At 41.5% G+C, this 25,513-nt stretch overlaps 1 protein-coding gene across 2 annotated transcripts in view; it reads left to right on the top strand.

Moving 5' to 3' along the window:
- LOC126455451 (uncharacterized) overlaps positions 1 to 25,513 on the top strand; it is a 237,078-nt gene that overhangs the window by 129,749 nt on the left and 81,816 nt on the right. Inside the window, exon 4 of one of the 2 annotated variants that reach the window (XM_050091203.1) lies at positions 9,755 to 9,865. In XM_050091203.1, coding sequence (XP_049947160.1) covers positions 9,755 to 9,865 — 111 coding nt within the window. Of the gene's footprint in view, positions 1 to 9,754; positions 9,986 to 25,513 lie in introns of those variants that run through there. The other variant, XM_050091202.1, reaches the window with a different exon arrangement.

Genomic DNA, 25,513 nt, shown 5'->3' with positions numbered 1-25,513 from the left:
AGTGTTATGAGAATGGTAGCAGAATCACCAAGCTAAATAGTCATCCAAGACACACAACAAACTAAGTCTATTTCATGATCAGAATACACAATATATTCGCCAGCTCAGAATAATTTGGAGTTCAGCATGACCATTTACACAAGAACATATGAGAGATAATAAGTAGAAACTCAAATTCTATTTTTAATTCTGTAATGCAAGTGGAAATTAAAGTTCTGCACTGAAGCACATTCAGACTTCATGCAGCTAGAGTGCCATCAATAGTTTAACTACCATAGTGCCATTCACCATACAGAATCAATCATCCACACAACCAAATAACACTTGTTACCAGAGGTAGGTCTGCGCTCTTCTAGAACTAGCATAGAAGTGCCGCTTGATCACGCCACTCAAAAAGTGTTTGTCGTCTCTTGATTCCAGCATTGTTCCGTCATTGTCTAATTCTCACTGGCTGAAGCACATCCCCATCAAAAAATACAGTGTTCTTTTGTTCTACATACATGATTTCACTCAACTTGACCACTTTCTGTACTACACTAATAGATTACAACAATAATTAAATAAAGAATTGCTACAAAGATTCGATTACATTTAGACCATTCACAATAAATAAAAATAATGGTTTCTTCATAAATAAATAAGCTAGCATTCTTCCACAAATGTGCTCAAGTAAAATGACATATAAGTGTTGTTAAACACTATTTTTGTAACACATTTCCTCACATCCTTTTCTTTCTTACATACTTTTTCTTTAACTTTATGAGCATGCACTTTGTTCTTATAGACAGAAATTCTTTCAAAATTTTTCTGTTACAATCATCTGTCATCTCTTGTAATACTTTCTTCTTACTTGCGGGATAGTATAAATGTTATCATTAGCAAAATCACTTGTATAAAATCATTCAACTATATTTTTCACATCTGTACAGAAACCATAACCCTTTTTTTGAATATATGAATCTATAATTGATAACATAATTCAGAGTTATATTTGTAATTTTATTCTTTAACATTATATCGAAAATCATACATTAGTTATTTTAATGAATCTACAATATTATTTCCCCCCTAACTTGTTTTAGTAAGTAATATTTCAGCCCTTTACATAAGTATTGTATCTAAATTTTCATTAATGACTCTTTTACCTTTAATTTGATTTAGTTATTAAACTATCATATTTTGAAGCATCAAAAACTGATTTTGTTTCTACTCCATTTTTTTTATATTTGCTATAGCTTTTCCAAACACAAACTTATTTATCAGTTTCTATAAGTATTCAAACCTATATCTCTTTGTAACCAATCTGACAAATAGTATTGTAAAATTATGTGATGTTCTGTTAACTTTAATCTGAGTTCTAAATACTGTTTTTAATTTGTCAGTGAAATATATATTAACCATCATTATATAATATTGTCAGTACTTGAAATTAATTGATTTAGACATCTTATTTTTAAAGCAAGAGGAATATCTTTATGCTCATAATGTAATTTGTCAGGATATTCTAAATCTAGTTCAAAAATCCAACCATGTCTTGTTTTATCCTGCATACTTGATATGTATTTTTTTATGAAATCTAAATCAAATTCTGAACAGTTTCACGAGTTATACCCTTCATAAGACAAATATGTGACATTGCCCACCTACATAGAGATAATTAGCATTTAAACACATTAATCAATATGAATTTTTTTTCTTTATGCAAATCTTTTAGATATTTTTTATTTAAATTTACATCATATGTTGAGATATTTCACCACTTACTCTCTTTTCTTCACCAAAATCATGCTACAATCATATCCTAAGTCAAATGGTAGCCAAGACATTTTAATATTGCATCCCAACTTGAACTAAGTGCTGGATATGTTGCTGCTCGATGCATATGTCCACACTGGACTATCCTGTACAAGGCTCTTCATCTCTGAATAAATGGCGCACTCTACACCCATCTGAACATGCCTGTTGTATCCATGCTAGGTCTGCTCTTCAGTTTTTACATGCACAGCCCATTCCCTATTCATCCCTCTATTAACAAACTCACTATTCGTTGATGCCTCAGGATGTGTACAAGTATGTCTGAGCCACTTGTTGCCCTCATTTCACTTCCATTCAAGGCTACACCACAGACAAATTTCTTCTGAATAGAATTTCTTATGCTTTAATTTACATTAGCTGCTAGGAAATTCACCATTTTCACAAATGCTTCTATTGTTGTTACCATTCTGTATGTTATATCATCTCTATCTCAACTGTCAACTCATCTATTACTTCCAGTTTTTCATTTCCTTATCTCATTCTTTCGGTTCTGTCTGATTTAATTCGACTATATTGCATTAGCCTTGTTTTACTTTTGTTGTTGTTCATCATATAATCTCTTTTTAAGATACTATTCATTCTGCTCAACTGATCTTCCAAGTCGACTGCCATCTCTTAAACAATTACAGTGTCACTGGCAAACCTCTGATAATTTATTTCTTCTCCTTAGCTGTAATTTCTTGTCCAAGTTTCTCCTTGGCTTCCTTTACTGTTCGCTCAAATCGAAGATAACCATGACTCAGTACCTCTTAGTCCTTAGACTCATACTCCAGTCTGGTTTCTGTACAAGTTGTAAATAACCTTCTGCTCCCTGTATGTTATCTCTAATACTTTCAAATTTTCAAAGAGTGTAATCCAGTTAACATAGTCAATTGCTTTCTGTAAATCTACAAATACCACAAATGTAGGTTTGCCTATTATTCAATCTATCTTCTGAGACAAGATACAGGGTCAATATCGCCTCACATGTCCCTTCATTTCTCCAGAAGTGAAACTGATCTTCCCCAGTGCTGGTGTTTACCAGTTTTTCCATTCTTCTGTAAATAATTCGTGTTATTATTTTGCAGTCTGTATTATGACTTATTAAATTGATCATTCGGTAATATTCACACCTGATGGCACCTGCTCTCTTTGTAACTGGAATTATTATATTCTACTTAAAGTCTGAGGGTATTTGCCCTGTCTCATATGTCTTTCAAAGCAGGCAAAATAGTTTCGTCGTGGCTGGCTCTCCCAAGGATATCAGTAATTCTGACAGAATATCATGCACTCCAGAGTCCTGGTTTCGACCTATGCTTTTAATGTTCTATCCTGTTCTCCTCATAATATCTTCCATCTCATGTACATCTATTTCCTCTTATCTTTGTATAAAATTGTCATAAGTTAGTTTCCCTTATAAATGACCTCCCTATGTATTCCTTCCACCTTTCAGCTTCACTTCTGTGCATTGGTACTGGTTTGCCATCTGCGCTCTTGATACCCACACAGTTGCTTTTTTTATCTCAAAAGCTTCTTTAACTTTCCTATAGGCTGCATCTATCTTTACCCTAGTCATGCGTGCTTCTACAGTGTTGTATTTGTCATCCAGCTATTCTTGCTTAACTATTTTCTGTCAGTTTCATTCTTAGACATCTGTATCCCATTTGCCAACATCATTTGCAGCATTTTTATATTTTCACATTTAAACAATGAAATTCAATATATTATGTGTTGTCCATGGATTACTAGAAATCCTTGTCTTTTTACCTATGTCATTCTCTGCTACCTTCACTGGCTCATCTCTCAAACCTTCCCTTTCGTCTTCTATTGCATTGCTTTCCCCTAATGGAGTGCAGTGTTGCCTGCTGTTCTCTCTGTAATACCGAACAACCTGTTTCTCTTTCAGTTTATCAGGATTCCATCTCCAAAATTTTTGCAATTTCTGCAATTTACATCTGCATTTGATAATAAACGATTTATAATTATAGTGTTATCAATGATTAAATTATGATCTTTCGAAATTCCACCAGATGTCTCTCTCATTCCTTCACCCTCCCCCCCCCCCCTCCCCTGTCCATGTATTTCTACTTTTTCCCTTGTCTTCGTTTTCCTACTGTCAAATTCCAGTCGAAAATCACAGTTAAATTCTCGTCTCCTTACATACTGGATAATTTTCTTTATCTCATCATGCATTCTTCCAAACTTGTCATCACCTGCGGAGCTAGTTGCCATAAAACTGATACTACAGTGGAATGAGTTGACTTCATGTCTGTCTTGCCCATGATAATGTGTTCACTATGCTATTAATAGTTCCTTACCTCCTTTCCTGTTTTCTTATTCATTATTAGCCCTCTGCCTACATAACCTCTATCTTATTTTGTGCTGAAAAGCGTGTGATTACCTCGCCAAAAGTTCTGTTATTCCTGCCACGACATTTTATTAATTCCCACTACATCCTACTGTAGCCTATCCATTTCCATTATCAAATCATCTCACATAACTATCCGGTTAAGAGATCTAACATTCCATACTCCGACCTATAAAATGCCAGTCTCGTTTGTGCCCGTGATATCCTCCTAACTAGTTCCCACCCAGAGATCCGACTTGGGAGAAATTTACCTGTGCAATATTTTACCCACGAGGATGAGATCGTCATGAAGCCATAAAGTACAGCTGCATGTCCTCAGAAAATATAATGGTTGCAGTTCCCCCTTGCTGCTAACCATCTGCAGTACAACATAGCAAGGGACTGTTGAATAATGCCAGGCCAGATCAGCCAATAGTCTACATTGTTGCCACTGAAAGTTTTGAAAAGGCTGCTGCTTCTCTTCAGGCATCACAGGTTTGTATGGCCGCTCCACAGACACTTCTCTGTAGTGGTTGCTCTATATCTTTGAGGCATCCATGCCTCCACAACTGAGCAAGGTCAACGATTTGTAGGGACCCTATATGATTTTATTCATTGATTTTAAAGCTAATAACGAAACCTCGGGTTTTTTTAAATATAAATCACCATATTCTCCTATCTTCTTCTTCTTCTTTTTAGTGCCATCCTAATAAAACAGGGTCTGCTTTTGGGTCAGTGCACACCATTTCTTACGGTATAACCCTGTGTTGTAGATTACTGTGCCCATAATGTCCAGCCACCTTAATATAAGTCTTCCACGCTGTCTCTGGCCATCAACAGTGAGATGATAGGCTGAGCTGAAGACTGAACTCGGTGGTGTCTGTATGATGTGTCCACACCAATGAAGTCTCCCTTTTGACATTTACTCATGGAAACTTTTCAACTAGTTGTCGAATGATATTGTTGATATGGTTGAGCAGAGAAATGTCTAATGACTTTCTCAGAGCCACATTTCCAAAACAAGTGGTGAGTGCTCAACACATTTAGATGTGGGCCATCACTCAGCATCATATAATGCAACTGGACTCAGCATTGTGCGGTGTATCTTTCATTTTAGGCGGATAGGCGTCTTCTCATCATAAAGAACACCAGTGATGTCTCTGAATCGCATCCAGATTGTGATGATTCTTGCTCACTCAGTCATCCACATAGCTGTCACTCTGTAGCCGAGAACGTAGTAGCCCTTTGCACTCTGTAAGGGAGACACGCGGCGGCTCCGCGCAGAGAATTGCGCGGTCCCTTTGTGGAAACAATGAGACCGCTGACAAACAAGTAGGATATACATTAAAAACAAAAAGCGTGCTTTCGTTCAGATACATTTCCAAAACATTACCGTTCAAAACATTTCAACGTATGATATCATCTGAAACACTCATCAAGGAGGAGGTCTGGGTTTCGTGTGCGTGTTTCGCAATGAACAGCTTCAGGCCTGCCACATTTCTTTTTCCTGTCTGAACACACTGCACAATCCTTATGCTTGTTCCCAGGAAACTTGTTGATAGTGTGCAACTGTCCATTCAAGTGTTCTTCGTCATCAGAAGTTGAACGACGACCTCGTTTCCACACTGGATTTCTTTCTTCACCAACTAAGTCTCTCATAACACTTTTACAGAGTACTTTGTGAGGCAGTTCTAGCTCCAACAACCAGAAGCACAGTTTAAGCCACCACACCGGACTTTTCATTAGAAAAGCATAACTGGAAATAAAATGGTCATATTGATAAACTTCGTCCATCTTCAAAGTATAACCAGTAATGTCATTTGGTTCCATTATTTCTTTTCTTTCTTTTCTGTAAGTGACTCTGTGTTATTTGCTTTTGTAGAAAGCATGAGTGCAGTCCGTTTATCTTGTCATGCCAGAATCATCATTTTGTTATTCCAAACGCATTTTTTTTCATGCTTTTTCAGACGCAGAGCCCCTATCTTTATTGCATCTGGAAGGTTTTTGCGATTGGCCTGCATCGTTCCTGTGAGATGCGCATTCTATTTCAACACTTTGGCAGCTAATCCAACACTTGTATTTAAAAAAAAAAAATAGGCCGGTGTACAAATGATACCCTGATTGCCCTGTATCATGTCTGATATTAGACAACATTTGAAGAAATATTTTCTCAGAAAAATTCAATCCTGGACAAATGAATAACCCTGTTGTTCACAGCGCCAAAATAGGTTATAAAACTGCAAATATAACGGTTTGATGAATCTGAAGTCACTAAACTCTGAGTTCTCATTTTGTTAGTTTTTTATGATCGTACATTTTGAATAACACGCGGCCCTTGAATGATACTGTAGATTCATCAGGAGCTAAATATCTATATAGTCGATAAATTTCGAGAAACTTGCAACACAAATAATCCAATATATTCTTCATTTTACTCAGATTTAACTGGACCTGAGTGCTGACATTTATGGCACTCTCTGGATTAGAAACGTGAAGTGCCCAGAAAATTTGCTTATATCATCTGCGAGTAAAACAGTCTGAAAAGAAGTCAGATGATAGTAACTATTCTCTTGAAAAAATGTCCTGCAAGTTCTTACGCTTTTATAATGCCATATACAGTAACACACCATGGGAGCGTTTCATTTCTTCCTTGGTAACATTTCTCCAGTCCCGCCATCCAGAATGTTGTGGAAGTGGTGTCACTTTACGTATTTTTGAAATAGATTGTAAAAATTAAGTAAAACAAACCAACAGGCTATGACGGAACATTACCAGTTTCAGTGATAAGACCACGCTCTGCATCGTCAAAAGGAAAAGTCAGAGTCATTTTCGCTCCACATTCGCCATGAATCTTCTGCAGAATCACTAGAAAAATGCACATTATCACGGTTTTCATCATCTACACTAGAACTGTTTAGAAATGAACCACTGTCATAATCAAAATCACTCTCACTATCGTTGTCACTTAGTGATTCCTCTAAAAGCTGTTAAACCCCTTACTTAGAAAGAACTGAACGTGCCCCAACTTGAACAGAGTAATTCCAACATTATTTTGAACGCAACTGCAACTGTTCGACATAGAGTTAACACGGGTTCCTCTAGATGACAGCGCTAAGCACAATTGATGCTTAGTAATTTCAGAATCGAGAACTGAGCATGTGGGAGCCGCGAGAAGGAGTGTCGGAAGAGGCTCGACATCGGAGTGGAAAACAAAATTCACAACGTCGAGCGCCACTCTACGTTGGAGTGGAAAGGCCTAGATGTCAGAATGTGTCCACCTTGGTGAGAGGAGCTCCATTAATTCGTATAGTTCCATGGAATGGAAGCCTTTCCAGACACTCAGTCTTGTGGATGTTTACACGAAGGCGAAATCAGTGCAAATAATCATACTGTGTTTGGACTTGAGTTTCAAGATCCTTTCTGTTATCCACGTATAGCATCACATCACAGCATATAGCATTGTTCATGATACACACTTTTGTTGGTTACACATTATTGTATCTACTGCGGTAACAAAGAACAGCAGACACAGGGCTAAGCCTTCATGAACGCCAGCTGTTGCATGGAAGCTGTCAGGCACTCCTAAATCTCCACTTATAGCACATTCATTTAGCTTACTATAGAAATCACTTTTGGGTGGTAGCTGATGTTCTTTAAATCTGTTCTTTTTATTCAAATATTCATTGGGATAAACTCTCATTCTTTCAACTAGATGTGGTTTGTTTCTGGAAAGTTCCTTTAATGTCTTCCATACGATCTTCCTTCAAGTGAAATGGCAATTTATCTATTGATTAAGCCATAAATCTAAATGTATCTAGTAACCTAATTTTTAATCTGTTCCTTTCTTTCTGAAGCATATTTTTCTTAATTATTCTCAATTAACTTAATATTTCCTTGTTCTTTAATATAAAGATGCGAATTATGTCCTGAAAGATTACACTAATTATGTGTTATATATGTGTTCACAGTTTGGTACCTGATAATTCAAGATACAATAAACATTTACTATACATTTAAATTAATCATTTAGATGATAATGATCACTTATGTTTTGTTTGCACATTTTTTAATTCTACGTACCGTTTTCAGTTCATCTTCATTTTTATTTAAACTTTCATCAACACCTGTTGACAATGTAATGAGTTCTTTAAGAATTTTTATCTTGTGTTTCAAGTTATTCTTCTATTTTACTGAGTGTCCCCTTATTCATCTTCATTTTTCTTTTATCTTGATTCAAAACCTGCCAAATTTGTTGTGAGTTATTTAAGAATTTAAATTTTGTGATGAAATTTTTTTCAGTTTTACTAATAAATCAGGAATTTTGCTACACAAATATGACATATCTTTGGTTTAAAATATTTTCTTTTCTTCTTTTGTTAATGATTCCATTGCTAAAAGTTTTCAGTATACTTTGAAAATGTTTCTACTTACTTTTTAATCATTTATATAAAGATTTTGCTTTGTTAGCTCCTCCATATGTTACAGGACCTGTAGAATCACCATTAGCATATTTAATAATTTATAATAATAGACTGCAGATGGTTCATTTTTTTATATTTGGTTGTGTAACATTCTTCTGAATTGAGCTGACATATATCAGTTTTCTATAATAAACTCACAAAATCAGCATAAAATGAAAAAGGTACCTTCATTTTTATCATTATAATTTTGAATAGTAATTTTTTTCACTCTTTGTAATTCTATTCTAAATGGTGTCTCCTTTAAACAGTTTTCTACTCATTTGTCTAATTTCTTTTTTAATTAACATTTGGCACACATATATCACATATGAACTTAGATTTCTTGTATTTTGTAATTTGTTTTAAAATTAGTCAAGATAGAGCATTAATCGAGCAATAATGAACATTATCACCATTTTTAAAGTACATTAGATTGATGCCTGTATTTGGTCCCGGCAGAGGTTCGAGTCCTCCCTCGGGCATGGATGTGTGTATTTGTCCTTAGGATAATTTCGGTTAAGTTGTGTGTGAGCTTAGGGACTGATGACCCTAGCAGTTAAGTGCCATAAGAATTCACACACATTTGAACTTTTTTTATGCCTGTATTTCTCTTCTTGTTATCTGTAATTTTAAGGTGACAAAGTTCATTTCTCCTTTAAAGGGATGAATATTAGTTGATATATTCAACTTTGTTTCATTCTGTGAAATAGATACTGAAATGTGCTCTGTTTCTCATCAACATGTAAACGAACTTTCTTATATTTGTGTAAAATTACCAACACCACCACCAAGCTTCATGCTTGCAGTTTGACGATTTTGCGGTAAAGATACAAACATTGTGACTGCCCCGTGTATCAACACAGAAAAATTATTCTTAATACGACATAGATACGTGTGCTAGGCACTCTGTGTTTACCATGGACTTATAAACAGCGCAGTAGTTAACTGCTGGAGTAATGGATACAATTTGTAGACTTCCAGCTGTATATCTACTGTTTTAAGCGTTTTAGAGCATTGAAAAGTGAATGAAAATGTATCATTTAACATTATAAGCACATAAGATGGATGAAAATTGAGATGCCTGCGTTTATTACGCCACAATCATATCTTCAGATCTCTCTTTATGCTACTAAGAATTGTCCTGTGTTTGCAGTCCACAGAAGCAGAGGACGTGTCCAAAACCGTGAAGAATGTCACCTACCTGGCCGTCGCCGTCATGCAGCTGTTCCTCCTATGCAGCAGCAGCGACGACCTCATGGCTGCAGTACGTACCAGTGTCTTGCCAGTTTCTCGTGTTAAGTTAATTGCAAATGACACGCAGTACTTGAGCCAGCCTTCGAGGTGCCGTGCTGACTGACGAGGACGTGGAGCAAGAACAGTTTGTGACGTCACAATGTGGAGATTCACGTAGCATAGCATTCATGTGCGTAAAAACGCATTAAGTCCTGTCGAAGTCCGACTCTTTGCTGCGAAACGTGAGCCAATGCTACGCTTGACACCTTTCTACGTCTCCTGCTGAATCGAGCATACCCTGTATTGTGTACAAGGCGAAAAATGCCGTATCTGGTGAGTTTCGTGTTACAGTCTGCCAACTAATAAAATCTGCTATTTTAAGGAACTGACACAATTAGCAAACATAGAAATCGCAATTTTTGCGGTATGATTTAGTACAGTAAGATATCGCGAAACGGTACTTCGGTGGTGGTCATTGTTGTTGTTGTTGTAGTCTACAGTCTTGAGACTGGTTTGATGCAGCTCTCCATGCTACTCTATCCTGTGCGAGCTTCTTCATCTCCCAGTACTTACTGCAACCTACATCCTTCTGAATCTGCTTAGTGTATTCATCTCTTGGTCTCCTTCTACGAATTTTACCCTCCACGCTGCCCTCCAATGCTAAATTTGTGATCCCTTGATGCCTCAGAACATGTCCTACCAACCGGTCCCTTCTTCTTGTCAAGTTGTGCCACAAACTCCTCCCCAATTCTATTCAATACCTCCTCATTAGTTATGCGATCTACCCATCTAATCTTCAGCATTCTTCTGTAGCACCACATTTCGAAAGCTTCTATTCTCTTCTTGTCCAAACTATTTATCGTCCATGTTTCACTTCCATACATGGCTACATTCCATACAAATACTTTCAGAAACGACTTCCTGACACTTAAATCTAAACTCGATGTTAACAAATTTCACTTCTTCAGAAACGCTTGCCTTGCCATTGCCAGTCTACATTTTATATCCGCTCTACTTCGACCATCATCAGTTATTTTACTCTCCAAATAGCAAAACTCCTTTACTACTTTACGTGTCTCATTTCCTAATCTAAACCCCACAGCATCACCCGACTTAATTAGACTACATTCCATTATCCTCGTTTTGCTTTTGTTCATGTTCATCTTATATCCTCCTTTCGAGATACTGTCCATTCCGTTCAACTGCTCTTCTAAGTCCTTTGCTGTCTCTGACAGAATTACAATGTCATCGGCGAACTTCAAATTTTTTATTTCTTCTCCATGGATTTTAATACCTACTCCCAATTTTTCTTTCGTTTCCTTTACTGCTTTCTCAATATACAGATTGTATAACATCGGGGAGAGGTTACAACCCTGTCTCACTCCCTTCCCAACCACTGCTTCCCTTTCATGCCCCTCGACTCTTGTAACTGCCATCTGCTTTCGGTACAAATTGTAAATAGCCTTTTGCTCCCTATATTTCACATCTGCCACCTTTAGAATTTGAAAGACAGTATTCCAGTCAACATTGTCAAAAGCTTTCTCTAAGTCTACAAATGCTAGAAACGTAGGTTTGCCTTTCCTTAAACTTTCTTCTAAGATAAGTCGTAAGGTCAGTATTGCCTCACGTGTTCCAATATTTCTACAGAATCCAAAAAGGTTTTCCCCGAGGTCGGCTTCTACCAGTTTTTCCATTCGTCTGTAAGTAATTCGCGTTATTATTTTGCAGCTGTGACTTATTAAACTGATAGTTCGGTAATTTTCACATCTGTCAACATTTCCATTCTTTGGTCATTATGATTTCTATAAGTCAGTGGTTCCAAATTTTCTAAAACCATAACCCCTGAGTGCAGTCAGGTACAAGATAATACCCCCTCCCTCCCCCCACCAAGATTACTGCCTAACTACGCTTTGGAATCAATACTAACTTCTTTGAACGCTTACAGCATTAAAATGATGAATGATAAATAATATTTAATTTTTATAGGTGTTTGTTAAACCACAAACTAATGCGTCAGTGAGACTATGGGTATGCTTATTTCGAACAACCCTTTTTTATGGAATTCTCAGTGCACTGTGAGTGTTACTCAAAACTACTTCTCACAAAAGAAAGCCAACTATCGACATTGAGGTAAATACTTGTTAGGAAACATACTTCCTCTGCTGCAGTTGTCTCCATGGCGACACTTGCTTCACCACCTCCTGCATCTCCATTTAAAATCTACCGAATTAAAATGTGTACACTTTACTTAGGCCTAAGCTTTTTAGCTCACTTCACTACTGGACTCCGCATTTCTGAACTGGCTGCCTATGCTTTGTGCCTGGCCACTGCCGCTAATAATAATAATAACAACAATACACTATAGTACCTATAGCAGTATAGAAGCCGTTTCAGAGTTGCTATTGTGCTGACAGTTGGTTCGCTTATTATTCCAAAATCAATAACGAAGCAATTTCTGATCTATTGCAGGAACTACCTACAGCCTGGAGAAGGCATTTTCATGAGATATTTGAGCATATGTGGCGAATATGTCTCAGTTTTACTGTTATACATGCAGGATACACAAAGTGCAAAATATGTACATAGTGCGTCATTTATGTGATAAAGATAATGATTATACATACATTTGACAAGCAGAGCAATGTGTCATATGTTACAAATAATTTGGTTTCGAGACCGAAACAGCTGAGGCATTTTTTTTTTACCCCCTCAGAAAATTATATTTTATCCCTCGACGGGTTATAATTTCCAAATTTCCAGATTGGATACTGTTGTGGATTGGCAAGACAGCCAACCCACTATGAGACGAAGCCGAAAGGCACGCGTTTTAGCTCACGCAGGCTGGTGTGAGGTCTGGAACAGGTCAAGGAAATTATACTAGCAAAAAACGTACGTAGCTGCTGGAATACTTAACTTTAATCCATAATTGGTGAACATCGCTCTTGACGGTACATGTTTTACAGCATCAATAGTAACTGGTAATGGCGCCTTGCTAGGTCGTAGCAAATGACGTAGCTGAAAGCTATGCTAACTATCGTCTCGGCAAATGAGAGCGTATTTTGTCAGTGAACCATCGCTAGCAAAGTCGGCTGTACAACTGGGGCGAGTGCTAGGAAGTCTCTCTAAACCTGCTGTGTGGCGGCGCTCGGTCTGCAATCACTGACAGTGGCGACACGCGGGTCCGACGTATACTAACGGACCACGGCCGATTTAAAGGCTACCACCTAGCAAGTGTGGTGTCTGGCGGTGACATCACATTCCTCCCCCGCAAATCGGCGAACGGTTGTATTATAAGGCTTCCGCCCGCCGTGGGGAGAACCCCATGTTGACGTATGCGACGAGGTGGGGAGCCTAACAACAGGCGAGGCTGTGCCACCCGCACCCTGCCATTCGGTCCGAGGGGAGCTAGGAAACGCCTGAAAACCTAGTCCAGGGTGCACGCCAACATGCGGTGTATGCGCCCGTAGAGAGACAGGAGGGGCCGAAGGGTCGACCTCCATCGAGCCGGAGAACCCGATGGGCGAAGACGACAGATGGTCCGGAGCGGGCAAGAGTTCCATGGCGGAGGACAACTGGTCACGGGAAGCGATCGGCGGCGCGTGACCCAGTGAGGCGCCCGGCGGTTGCAGCGACGCGTCCACTGCGGGCGTCGCCGGCGGGAGAACAGGCGGCGGCGGCGCGTCGCCATGGGGCAAAATGGAAGGCAGCGTCGGTAACACCTGGGGCTGAGGCGGGCCAGTAGATGGGTCCCCAGGGCGCTGACCGGACGGCACCGTCGCTGAAAGCAGACGGGGAGCGGCAGATCCCGTGCGACGACAGAGGCGCAGCTGATTGAGATGCCGACGCACCTCACCAGAGGCCCCCAAAACCAGATACATAGCGCGGCCGAGGCAGCGAAGAATGCGCCCTGCGAGCCAACGCAGTGAACCTCGATAGTTGCGATAGTAGACAACGTCGCCTGGAGCAAAAGCAGGTGGCTGCCGCTGCACAGGAACCTGATGCGATGGATGTAGCAAAGACATCAAGGTTCGATGAGGGCGACTGTGAAGCAACTCAGCCGTCGAGCGACCATCTCGGGGCTGAGAGCGATACGAGGACAAAAAGAGCAATAACGCGTCCTCCCGAGAATGCGACTCTTTCAACTTCAACATCTGTGACTTGAAAGTTCGGACCAATCGTTCAGCGGCACCGTTTGACTGTGGCGAAAACGGCGCGGACGTCAGATGTTGAATACCATTGGCTTTGCAGAAAGACTGAAATTCTGTGGACATGAATTGTGGCCCATTGTCGGAGACAAGTCTGTGGATGACCTTCAATGCAAAAGATAGCGGACAATGCTTGGATGGTGGCAGAAGACGTCGTGGAAGACATCCGGATAACAAAAGGAAAATTACTGAATGAATCCACCACAACCAACCATCGAGCATTCCAGAAGGGACCAGCTAAATTGATGTGTAAGCGTTGCCAAGGGGAAGTGGCTTTTGGCCATGCAAAGAATTTCCACGGTGGTGCGGATTGTTGTTCGGCACACGCCATGCAAGAAGAGCACAGATTCGTAATCGCAGCATCGATTCCGAAACAAGTACAGTGCAGACGAGAAAGTTGTTTCGTTCGCACTATACCCCAATGTCCTTGGTGGAGAAGCATTAAGACAGAGGACTGTAACGAACGTGGGACCACGACCCTGGACTGATCATTATCAGAACGCAACAGCAAAACACCACGTCGTACAAAAAGTCTCTCCTTGTGAGCAAAAAATCGGCGAACCAACGGATCCTCGATCCGTGACTTTGACAAGGGCCATTGCGCAGCAACAAAACGCAATACGGTAGCAAGGACAGGGTCGGCAGCTGTGGCTGTAGCTACACGACGAAAATCAATCGGAAACGATTCTACCACGTCATCGGTTTCCGAATCAATGAACATGCAAGCAAGTTCGGAGGAATCGAATGCTCTATCCTCAGCAACAGGCAAACGGGAGAACCCATCGGCGTTTCCGTGCTTAGCAGTGGACCGATACAAGATATCGTATCGGTACTGCGAGAGGAAAATAGACCAGCGAATGAATTTCTGCGCTGTACATCGAGGTACAGGCTTGGTCGGATGAAAAAGCGATGTCAAAGGTTTGTGGGCTGTGATGATGGTAAAGTGACGACCATACAAGAAATCATGAAACTTTGTAACACCAAATACGAGAGCCAAAGCTTCTTTCTCGATCTGTGAATAATTTCTTTGCGCAGACGAAAGCAATTTGGACGCAAAGGCAATAGGGTGATCGTGCAAACATCTTTGTGCGCAAGCACAGCACCGATCCCGAAATCCGATGCATCCACCATCAACAAAAGGGGTTTCTGGGGATCGAATGGCGTAAGGCAAGTATTGGAAAGCAACGCCGATTCCAACTGGCGAAAAGCGCGTTCGCATTCCGTCGTCCAGACGAACGGAACACCCTTACGGCGTAAGCGATGAAGCGGAGCTGAAATGGAAGAGGCATGTGGCACATATCTGTTACAGCAATTTATTTTTCCCAGCACACTCTGTAGGTGTTTCAAATTCTGCGGCGAAGGCAAGTCTTGTATGGCACGGAGGTGCTCTGGACTGGGATGTATGCCTTGGGCATTGAGTACGTGTCCCAGATAGGGTAAGTCACGAGCAAAAAACACACATTTGTCCTTCCGCAAGCAAAGACCATTTTGTCGCAAGACCTGAAATAATGTTCTGAGATTGGCTAAATGTTCTTCTTCCGTCTTTCCGGAGATCACAATATCGTCCAGATAGTTTGCTGCAGTAGGGACCGACGCACAAACAGTTTGTAGATATTGCTGAAACAATGCAGGGGCGGATGCATACCCGAATGGCAGTCTTTTGAATCGATACAAACCAAGATGTGTGTTAACCACCAAAACGCGCTGGGATTCTTCGTCCACCGGTATTTGCAAGTACGCATCTGCTAGGTCCAACTTCGAAAAATATTTACCCGGGCTCAGTTTGTCAAAAAGATCTTTCGGGCGGGGTAAAGCAAAAGTTGCAGTCGCTAGTTGTGGATTCACTATTGCCTTGAAGTCCACACAAAGTCTCAATTTTCCGGAAGGTTGTTGCAAAATGACTAAGGGGGATGCCCAGAGGGAAGCCTGCACACATTCAATTACACCTTGAGATTCCAAATCGTGTAACGTTCTTGCGACCTCATCACACAATGCATGGGGAACATTGCGCGCTCTGAAAAATTTCGGTTGCGCGTTGACTTTCAGTTCCAAATGTGCTTTATAGTTCTTAGCGCAACCGAGGCCCGGTGCAAAAATGTCTGCAAATCCTTCACATAGACGAGAAACACTGTCTGAAGGCACAGTCTGGTTCACTGATAGGACCTGATTTACTATAGACAAGTTAAACAACTGAAATAAATCGAAACCAAACAAGTTCACTGCTGCAGAAGAACGAAGGACGTAAAATGACACGAGTTTTGTTTGTCCTTTGTATGTTGCAAGAAGGCTGCACTGTCCTAACACAGGGATCGCTTGTCCTGAATAACTACTTAACTAAACATTTGCAGCACATAGCGGAGGTGTGCCCAGCTGTTTGACGTGTCTTGATTGATCAGTGAAACTGCAGCCAAGGTATCGAGCTGGAATGGTATCACATTGCCGTTAATGTCCAAGTCCACAAAAAGTTTATTGTCCTGTTGACGACAAGAGCGACTGTCTCGTGCATCGTGAAGTGACACTGGTACAAAATCACTTGCGACTTGACGGGATTTCCGGCGATGTCGACGCACACTATTTGTGGGACGAAAACAGTCACTGTGAGAGAGAGTAGCACTGGGCGGAGTGGAGTGAACTACATGAATTTCCATGGGCGAAGTGTCGCGAGCCTGAGTATCCTTGGTTCGATTCCGATTCTGGCGCGAAGCAAAGGGCCTGGAACGGTTTAGAGCGTCCAATCGGAGCTTTTTCTGGCAAACACTCTGAACATGTCCTTTTTTATTACAGAAAAAGCAAATAGCTTGGCGTGACAGGCAATTCTCACGCGAATGTCTAGTAGCACAACGCGGGCATGATTTCACTGCATTTGCTAGCCGGCGTGGTACACGTGGCTGAGAGCCAGGTGGCTGTGGTGCAGCCGGGTGCGAGAACTGTTTACTGTTCCCTGCAGCTCGCCCGGCGGGCCGGTTAACCTGACACACGGGTGGCGAAGTTTCAAGTGATTCCTGATCAAAGTCAAGTGTGTCCTGCCGATCCAATATGTCCATCACTTGTTGAAGGGAGGGATTGACTAGTTTCAAAATCTGATCCCGTATACGAACATCAGAAACGTTCTGTGCAATTGCATCACGCACCATAGTATCTGAATAAGGGAGTCCACATTCACACTCAAAAGCACAATCCCTAGTAAGGCCTTGCAAGGCTGCAACCCACTCCCAATTATTCTGACTGGCCGTACATTTTGTACAAAAGAAGGTATACCGTTTGGCAACTACATTGACGGATTCTTTGAAATATGCATCTAATGCAGACAAAATTTCGTCGTAGGACAGAGTTGCTACATCGCGTCGGGGAAATAATTTGACTATCACACGGTAGCTGTGCACACCAACGGACGACAAAAGAAAAGGCTGTCGCTCGTTACCTTGAATTCTGTAGGCGGCGAGATGGAATCCAAATTGGCGTGACCACTCCGTCCAGCTTTCCAGTGCAGCATCGAAAGGACGAAAAGTCGGTGCAACTGCGTGTTGTGGCTGCGTGAGCGGTGGAGCGGCGGCCGCCGCATCGTTTTGCATTGCACGTTGACCCTGGACGAGCTGTCCAAGGGCATCCAGTAATGCCTGCGTCTGCTGATTCTGTAAGCGATAAAATTCGGACAGTACATCTGGAGATTGTGGCGAAGCCATTACACAAGTAAATCAGGGCAGTATCGATACGAACGCGAATTGGCCTCGTCGCCAAATGTTGTGGATTGGCAAGACAGCCAACCCACTATGAGACGAAGCCGAAAGGCACGCGTTTTAGCTCACGCAGGCTGGCGTGAGGTCTGGAACAGGTCAAGGAAATTATACTAGCAAGAAACGTATGTAGCTGCTGGAATACTTAACTTTAATCCATAATTGGTGAACATCGCTCTTGACGGCACATGTTTTACAGCATCAATAGTAACTGGTAATGGCGCCTTGCTAGGTCGTAGCAAATGATGTAGCTGAAGGCTATGCTAACTATCGTCTCGGCAAATGAGAGCGTATTTTGTCAGTGAACCATCGCTAGCAAAGTCGGCTGTACAACTGGGGCGAGTGCTAGGAAGTCTCTCTAGACCTGCCGTGTGGCGGCGCTCGGTCTGCAATCACTGATAGTGGCGACACGCGGGTCCGACGTATACTAACGGACCGTGGTCGATTTAAAGGCTACCACCTAGCAAGTGTGGTGTCTGGCGGTCACACCACAGAAACCACGTCTATGTGGAAACTAATCTACCACCTTAGCCGAGGTCGCTAAAGCACGTCTGTGTGATGGTGCTCGACTCAGAGGTAAATTGGTTCGAATACTAGTGAAGGGTGAAGTCTTTAGTGCCACTATTTGTTGGCGAGGGGGGGGGGAGGGGGGGGGGGCGTGGTGGCACAAAGTTCCTGATTAACAGTCTCTGTGCCAATGTTCTGTATTAAATTCCAAAACTTTCTGCAACTTCTGATTAAGTGGGGGCATGTAATACTGTTGTTGATCCATCCATCAGGTGGAGATGTTCAGCTCGACGTTCCCCTTGGTGCTATTCAAGGATAGTTGGCTACGTGCAAGCTCTGGGTTTCATCCTCTTCCTCCTCTCATTATCATCATCATATGAACATAAAGATAAAACTGCAATATAGTTTCTTACACATACAGTGTACAAAGACACACAAGAAACAACTCTCACATATCCGCAATGGGAGGGACGAAAGAGCAGAGGAAGAAAAAAATGGTTCAAATGGCTCTGAGCACTATGGGACTTAACTGCTGAGGTCATCAGTCCCCTAGAACTTAGAACTACTTAAACCTAACTAACCTAAGGACATCACACACATACATGCCCGAGGCAGGATTCGAACTTGCGCCGTAGCGGGCGCGCAGTTCTAGACTGTAGTGCCTAGAACCGCTCGGCCACTCCGGCCGGCAGCAGAGGAAGAACATTTTCCACCAGGTCGGATATTCCAGTCACAAATTCCATATGACATTTACACTTTAAATGAAAATTTATAAGACGGGAATATGAACCTCTCCAGATGTTTCATAATGTTTCATACAACCAGTGTATGTGGTCCTTCACGCTGATTATGATGAAATGTAAAATACTTTTAAGTATAACATGAAAATACTCGAGGTAAAAAAGTAGTGTTATGTAGACACATGGATCTTCGTTAATGATAGGGACATAAATATTAGCTCCTCAAAATATTATAAGCTTTGTTTCCTTATTGAAATACGGCATCAGTTACAATGATCTACGAGGAAATGCAGCATTCTTAAAGATCTCGTGTCAATATATTTGGCGCTTTTCAAACCATAGACTCCTGCACAATGTGCTTCATTATATTCATCAGCACATTTCTGAGAAAAGCTAATGAAGTTAACGGTTTTTCCACACGTATCCGCTTGCAGAAGCAAGATCTGTGTTGAATGTGCACAGGTATAGCCAATAACCGACGCTAGATTGTGTTGCAGTCGCAAATCGTATTAAAGTCTGAAAATCACGTTGGTGAGTACATCCCATGTGATGGTTTCTGAGCGCTCGCCTACGACACTGGAAATCACATCTCCTTACGTGTCCACGTACGCGTCCAAGTTGGCTTCCATGCCCCATAGATGAGCCCCTTAACGCTGGGGTATTTCAGATAAAGAAGCGGCGAAAAGCTGATATCAATACGGAAGCCACAGCGCCAGCAACGAGGTACGACGGATCTGCTGCACACTACTGCGTTCCATATTACACTTTCCAGCGTCAGATTAGCGGAACTTCAAACTCACCTGGACTAACCTCATTGGATCTCTTTCTGTGGGGCCACGTTGACAATTTTCTTGGCACCTTCCAAAGATTAGGCCTCCACTTTTATGGAGGAGTATGGAGACTGTAAGGGTATACATACCATTATCATTCCCGATCACACAGGTGAACTGAAATGCGACGGTGTTTCCTTTGAATGCTATTTTTCGTTAAGTGCGATTTTTAGTTGCGATTTCTCAGAGTTTCCGAATTCATAACTTGTATACCTTCGACAACATTGAAATGCGATATGTGCGATTTGTCACTTTCTGCTAACTAGTATTTCACCCCTAAATTTTCTGCGAAGTACTGATAAATATTGATAAAGAATTTGTTATGTATTTCAAGGTTTGTGGGCACACTGTACAGACAAGTAGCATCGCTGGCAGATGATCGGAACACAGTGCAGAAATTCTGTGACAGTCAGTCTCGCTTATGGCTTTGTTGTGGTCAGTGGCTTGTCTTGTGTACGATCTATGTGGCAATAAAAGTATTCCATATTGTGTCCACATTGTGGTATTATTCGCCACCGTCATCGCCTGTGTTCCGTATAACTACAATGGTGACGCCAGACGACCGTATTCGCAAGTAATTGCTCATTTGCTACTATTACGCAACTACAATTCTGCCTCATGCGCCCGCCCCCCCCCCCCCTCCCTCCCCCCTTGCGCCACACAGTTTATGCCTGTGGACAACGTTTTCCTTGGCTCAACGTCAGTCGCAATGGATAACACCAGGCTTGCTGTCCGCATGATGAAAAGTGACAGTGACACTCTCTTGGACAATGCTACACTAGTGTGCAACACCGCCAAACAATGGAATGCAGCAAGCAGTGTACTTTTTGAAATCGCCCGGGTTCCAAATCCTTTTACAGACCGGACTACATCTGAGCCATAGCAGTCCAACCGGTTGGATTCATGTCTACACGCTTTCAAAGAGACTTCACTCCAAACCTCATGCAGCCAGATGCATCATCTACTGTGCATCGTGCTGTGCCGCATACATAGAATACTTTCTCGCCTGTTCTTCCACTATGAACATTTTCTCAACAACCTATAAGTCACAGAACACATCATCCAACGTTGTGGTTCTCCATTGTGAACAGCATATTCGCATAATCAGTGATGGTATGAAATTTGTTACTCTACTTGGGGAAATATGCGGAAATCATATCATCCTCGCCCCCCCCCCCCCCCTCCACAGTAGACAACAAGTAGAAACTATGAAAGCAGCACTACCCCGTAGCCCCACACGCTTTCTGGAGCAACAAATCCATCACACCACTTACTTTTAAGTGAGAAGACTCCATCACAATTACGGAAACGCCTTCACACCCAGAATCGCGTTTGACAATATTATGCAATATACGCCAATTCCACTGGCAGCTGCTATCCTCCATTTAATTTCCCGAAATACGCACACTGTTTGCTAAAGGTGGACCAGACCATGCAGGCTATTTAAGTCACCTCAGTTCCCAAGATGACAATGATGGATTGCAACCAGTGCTTCTCCTTCATGGTGACAGACTTTCTGTACATGACCACATTAACCTCCATTTATAACCCATTCACACAGGCTCGAAGATCAGCCCTTCACCTCCCTCCTCACCAGGCAAACCAATATCCCATACACCTATTCAATTCTTGCAGCAAATGATTCGACAATCCATATCTATTGTTCACAAGTCTGCACATTAGACCTTGGCCTCAACATAGAATTCACTTGGACATTTATAATTGCAGGTTTAGTAGAACCAGTTATGAGCACAGACTTTCTACACACTATCACCTAGTTCCAGACCTGTTTAAAGGTGTTAACTCACTCAACCAGCACCTGCTCTGCTTCTGTCACACTTGGTCATGGCCTCCAAAGTGGCCCAGCACAACGGCACAGGTTGCTCTGACCCCTACCACCATGTACCCGATGGTCATCGGCCTCTCCAGGAATGCCTTCATACTGCTGATCATATTCAACACATCCAACAAATCTCAACCCGCACAAAACGAACTTTCACATACATCATGACAGCAGTGTCATCAGACACAAGATCCAAGATGCCAGATGGGAACTCCATGCGAAATGACTGATTCTGGATTGGCTACATCAACTGTCTTCATCCATCGCCTCCACAACTCCATTCCAAACTACCCCAGCGAAGGTCAGTACAGCACCACTCGCTTACTCACCTTCTGCTGAGTCTTCGAACACCCCCCCCCCCTTCCCCGCCAGAAAGATTCAGTGTGCCATAAGATCACCACATCCAGCCATCTGATACACCATAGACAATGTCAGCTACTGATAGACCTATTTTGGGCCATCAAAATAGCAGTGAATAAGTTCACAGATCTCTCAGATCGTGCAGTGACGTCAGAATCCTCAATGGGCATACTTTTATGGACAGCTACCCAGTATCAAACAATCTGAACTTCACCCATTATTTGGCAAACTCCTCTGTTTTTACTGTTACAGACGGTGATATACCTAACTTACACGTACCTGTATGTCCAAACGACATTCACAAGACGGCCATTATTATGCCTTTCGGTTTATTCGAACTTATGTTCATGCTGTAAGCACTTACGAATGCAGCACAAATATGAGAATGCTGCAGTGATAGTTTACCTTTTCTTGATTAAATTTTAATTTTCTCACTGGACGAAGAATCTCACAATAATTACCTGAAACAAGTTTTCGAGAGCCTCTCTCACAACGCCGTTGTAATCAATGAAGACAAATATAAACTTTGGCTCGAAGACTTCGTCCTACGCCACAATGTATAGAGACTATGCAACAATTGCCTACACCAGAAGAGTATCAAGAAGAACTGAACTACTTCAGTTCTTAGGCATGATAAATTTCTACAAAGACACCTTCCACAGGCAGACTCCTTGCTGGGCTGCTAACACAAGCTCTCACAGGCAATAATACCACCAGCAAAAGCAGACTCACATGGACGAGGGAGGCGCGATCCCCTTTTGAAAGAATTCCCAACAGCTATCCTGTCTTAACACAGAGGTGTCTCCATTCGGCCCTCTGTAGTGCCGACCAGTAACCGTAACAACAAATCAGCGCTCGAATGTTGGGCAATAGGACTCTATAACAATTCATACTGATAATCAGACAATATCAGAGCCTACTGTTGCAGTTTTTGTGCTGTCGAAAGTGAGACAGGCTTGGCAGGATTGAACAAGGCTGTCATAGGCCAATGATTTGTCAGCAGACAGACCATACAAATACAGGTGGAACATTGTAATACCATAGATGATGGCGAGTGCCTCTCTTTCAAGACGACTGCGCTTTGTTGAAAGTTTTCGAGGCAAAAGCAATACATCTGTCAGAAGCATGAATTTTGTGGAAGAGCCCCACTCCAATACCGTAAGAAGAAGCATCTGCAGCTAAAAACACAGACTTCCCTGTGTCAAAATTAATCAGGCAGCAACTAGTTAACAATCTGTTCTTTAAATGCTGACTTGCGTTCTGGGATTCTTTGGACAGCACAAAAGGTCAATGTTTTGAATAAATTTGATATAATAGGTAAGTTCAACATGAATGGTTCAAGCTATTTGATGCTGCCGGGTGCCATCATATCTCTAATGACAGACAAGTGCGACGAAGTAGGGTAAATAACCTGTGTATTGAAATATGTGACCTCAGTAGTGCAGTTCTTCCCAGAAGAAGGAGCACTCTTCCTTGTTGCACTTTAGGCCAGCCACAGAGTTAACTTGCAACATACAGTCTAAATTTGTTGAATATTTAGCAGACAAATGACCCTCGGCTGCAATGTTGTCCACATGTTTTAACAAGAAGGCACTTTTGCTGTTAACTGTCCCGGGAACTATGGTCAAATTGCAGGAGCTGAAGAACTTCCAAATGATAATCGTTGAAACTAGAACTAACCTAGGTAAGTGTTTATCCCGAAGTATAGCTTGGACTACTCATCCAGTGGCAACTGTAAATATGCCTCAGGCAAATCAATCTTTGAAAATTATCTGCCCTCTTTCAGTCTGTCCAACAATTCCTTAGGACATGGAAGAGAAAAAGAATCCAAGACAGTTTGTGGGTTTAGTGTTACTTTAAAATCAGTACACAGACATAAACCACCTGAACGCTTCTTGAAAATAACCAAGGATTATGCCCATTCGCTTGCAGGAACGGTTTGGATAACCTTGTAGTCTTTCCATCTATGCATTTCCTGAGCAGCTCGGTCACGTCCTGCATGGGAGATAGGCTGTGGGCCAAAAAACCCCAGATGCACACTGAGTTTCACAGTAATTTGCGCTTCATGATCTTTAGCCCTTCTAAACTTGATTCAATCATTTCCTTGTACTTACTACACGAATCAAAAACATTAGTGTGAAACAGAGAAACACTGCTTTATAACAGACTGTGCTGTATCTAGAGGTTGAACAAATCAAATAAATATAATCCTAACATTTTTGCATTGTTCTTATATTTGAGTACGTGAAGGAAACCACTTTGTCATTCCACGAAAAGTTGCAAACAAACTATACATCCCAAGGAACGGAATTTCTTCTCTGTTGTAGGCAAACAAAATAGAAGTAGGCCATTCTAGCAGTGGGCCCCGATTCTGCCATATGTTTCTTTATTAATTAGTGAAACAGGAGCACCAGTGTCCAACTGTAACTTAACTGCCTTTGTTCCACTCGTAACAGCACAAATAATTTTTTCGCCTTCCTGCGTACTGCAGCAGAAGGTTTCATGATGTGGAAATTCGAGGCATGATTTGCGTCATTGTTAATGGCTTCGCCGTAACTGTATTTATTTGTTGGCAGCTCTGCAGCAAGAACGAGTTCATCTGGCAGTGACTGTTTACTGAGCCTGGGTTGCCGCGTATACACATTGTTTGAATGTGACACTGCCGTCCATACTGGTAGCAGTTTATATCACGACAAGACAACTTCCCAGTCATGATTCGAAAAGCACTGAGGACAAGACTTCCTCACAGAACGTTGTAGTACTTGTTTACCGCGGCGAGACTGGAAGCTTTCACTTCTACGTTTACTTTTTGTCTGAGCTCTGGTTTTTTTTCTTTTTTCAGTCTAACACTGTCATCATCTGTAGACAGGCTGTCTTGTGCATTATGAATACCAGCAACACATAGCGCCTCAAAATCAACCTCTGTTGTGTCCACGATAGTTCGATATTGCGCAGTAGACAGAACTGTTTTTTAGATCAAAATTTCACAGCTTTAGAACTACAGCACAAATGCGAGCTTCTGATACAATCTGTGTTATTGTATCACGTAACATGACATCACTATAATTGACACCGGAAGATTACAATGCCTTGTTAGCCCTCTGACTTCGGCAATACAGTGCCTTAATTTCTGTGCACGCTGCTGCTTGAGACAGAAAAAGTTAAACCTTGCCGCCCTGACTATTGAAATGAGTAGATAGCACATTTCTCAATAAATAATTAAATACCAACATTTGCATATAAACTATAAATAATGAAATAGGAATAAATATTCGTTGAAAATTAGTTTTTACTGTCAACACTTTCCCACAAGCTCTGAAAACGTAAATAAAGATAAGTCCACTATCAAAACCTACTTTCTCCTACCACCAGCAGATGCCTGCACTGAAAAATCGATGTTTATCTATAAATAAGTATAAATCGATATTTGCTTGGAAAATATAAATAATGAATTAGGAAT

Source organism: Schistocerca serialis, chromosome 2 (genome assembly GCF_023864345.2).
Source record: "Schistocerca serialis cubense isolate TAMUIC-IGC-003099 chromosome 2, iqSchSeri2.2, whole genome shotgun sequence".
Lineage (NCBI taxonomy): Eukaryota > Metazoa > Arthropoda > Insecta > Orthoptera > Acrididae > Schistocerca > Schistocerca serialis.
This window is presented reverse-complemented; position numbering and strand designations above follow the sequence as displayed.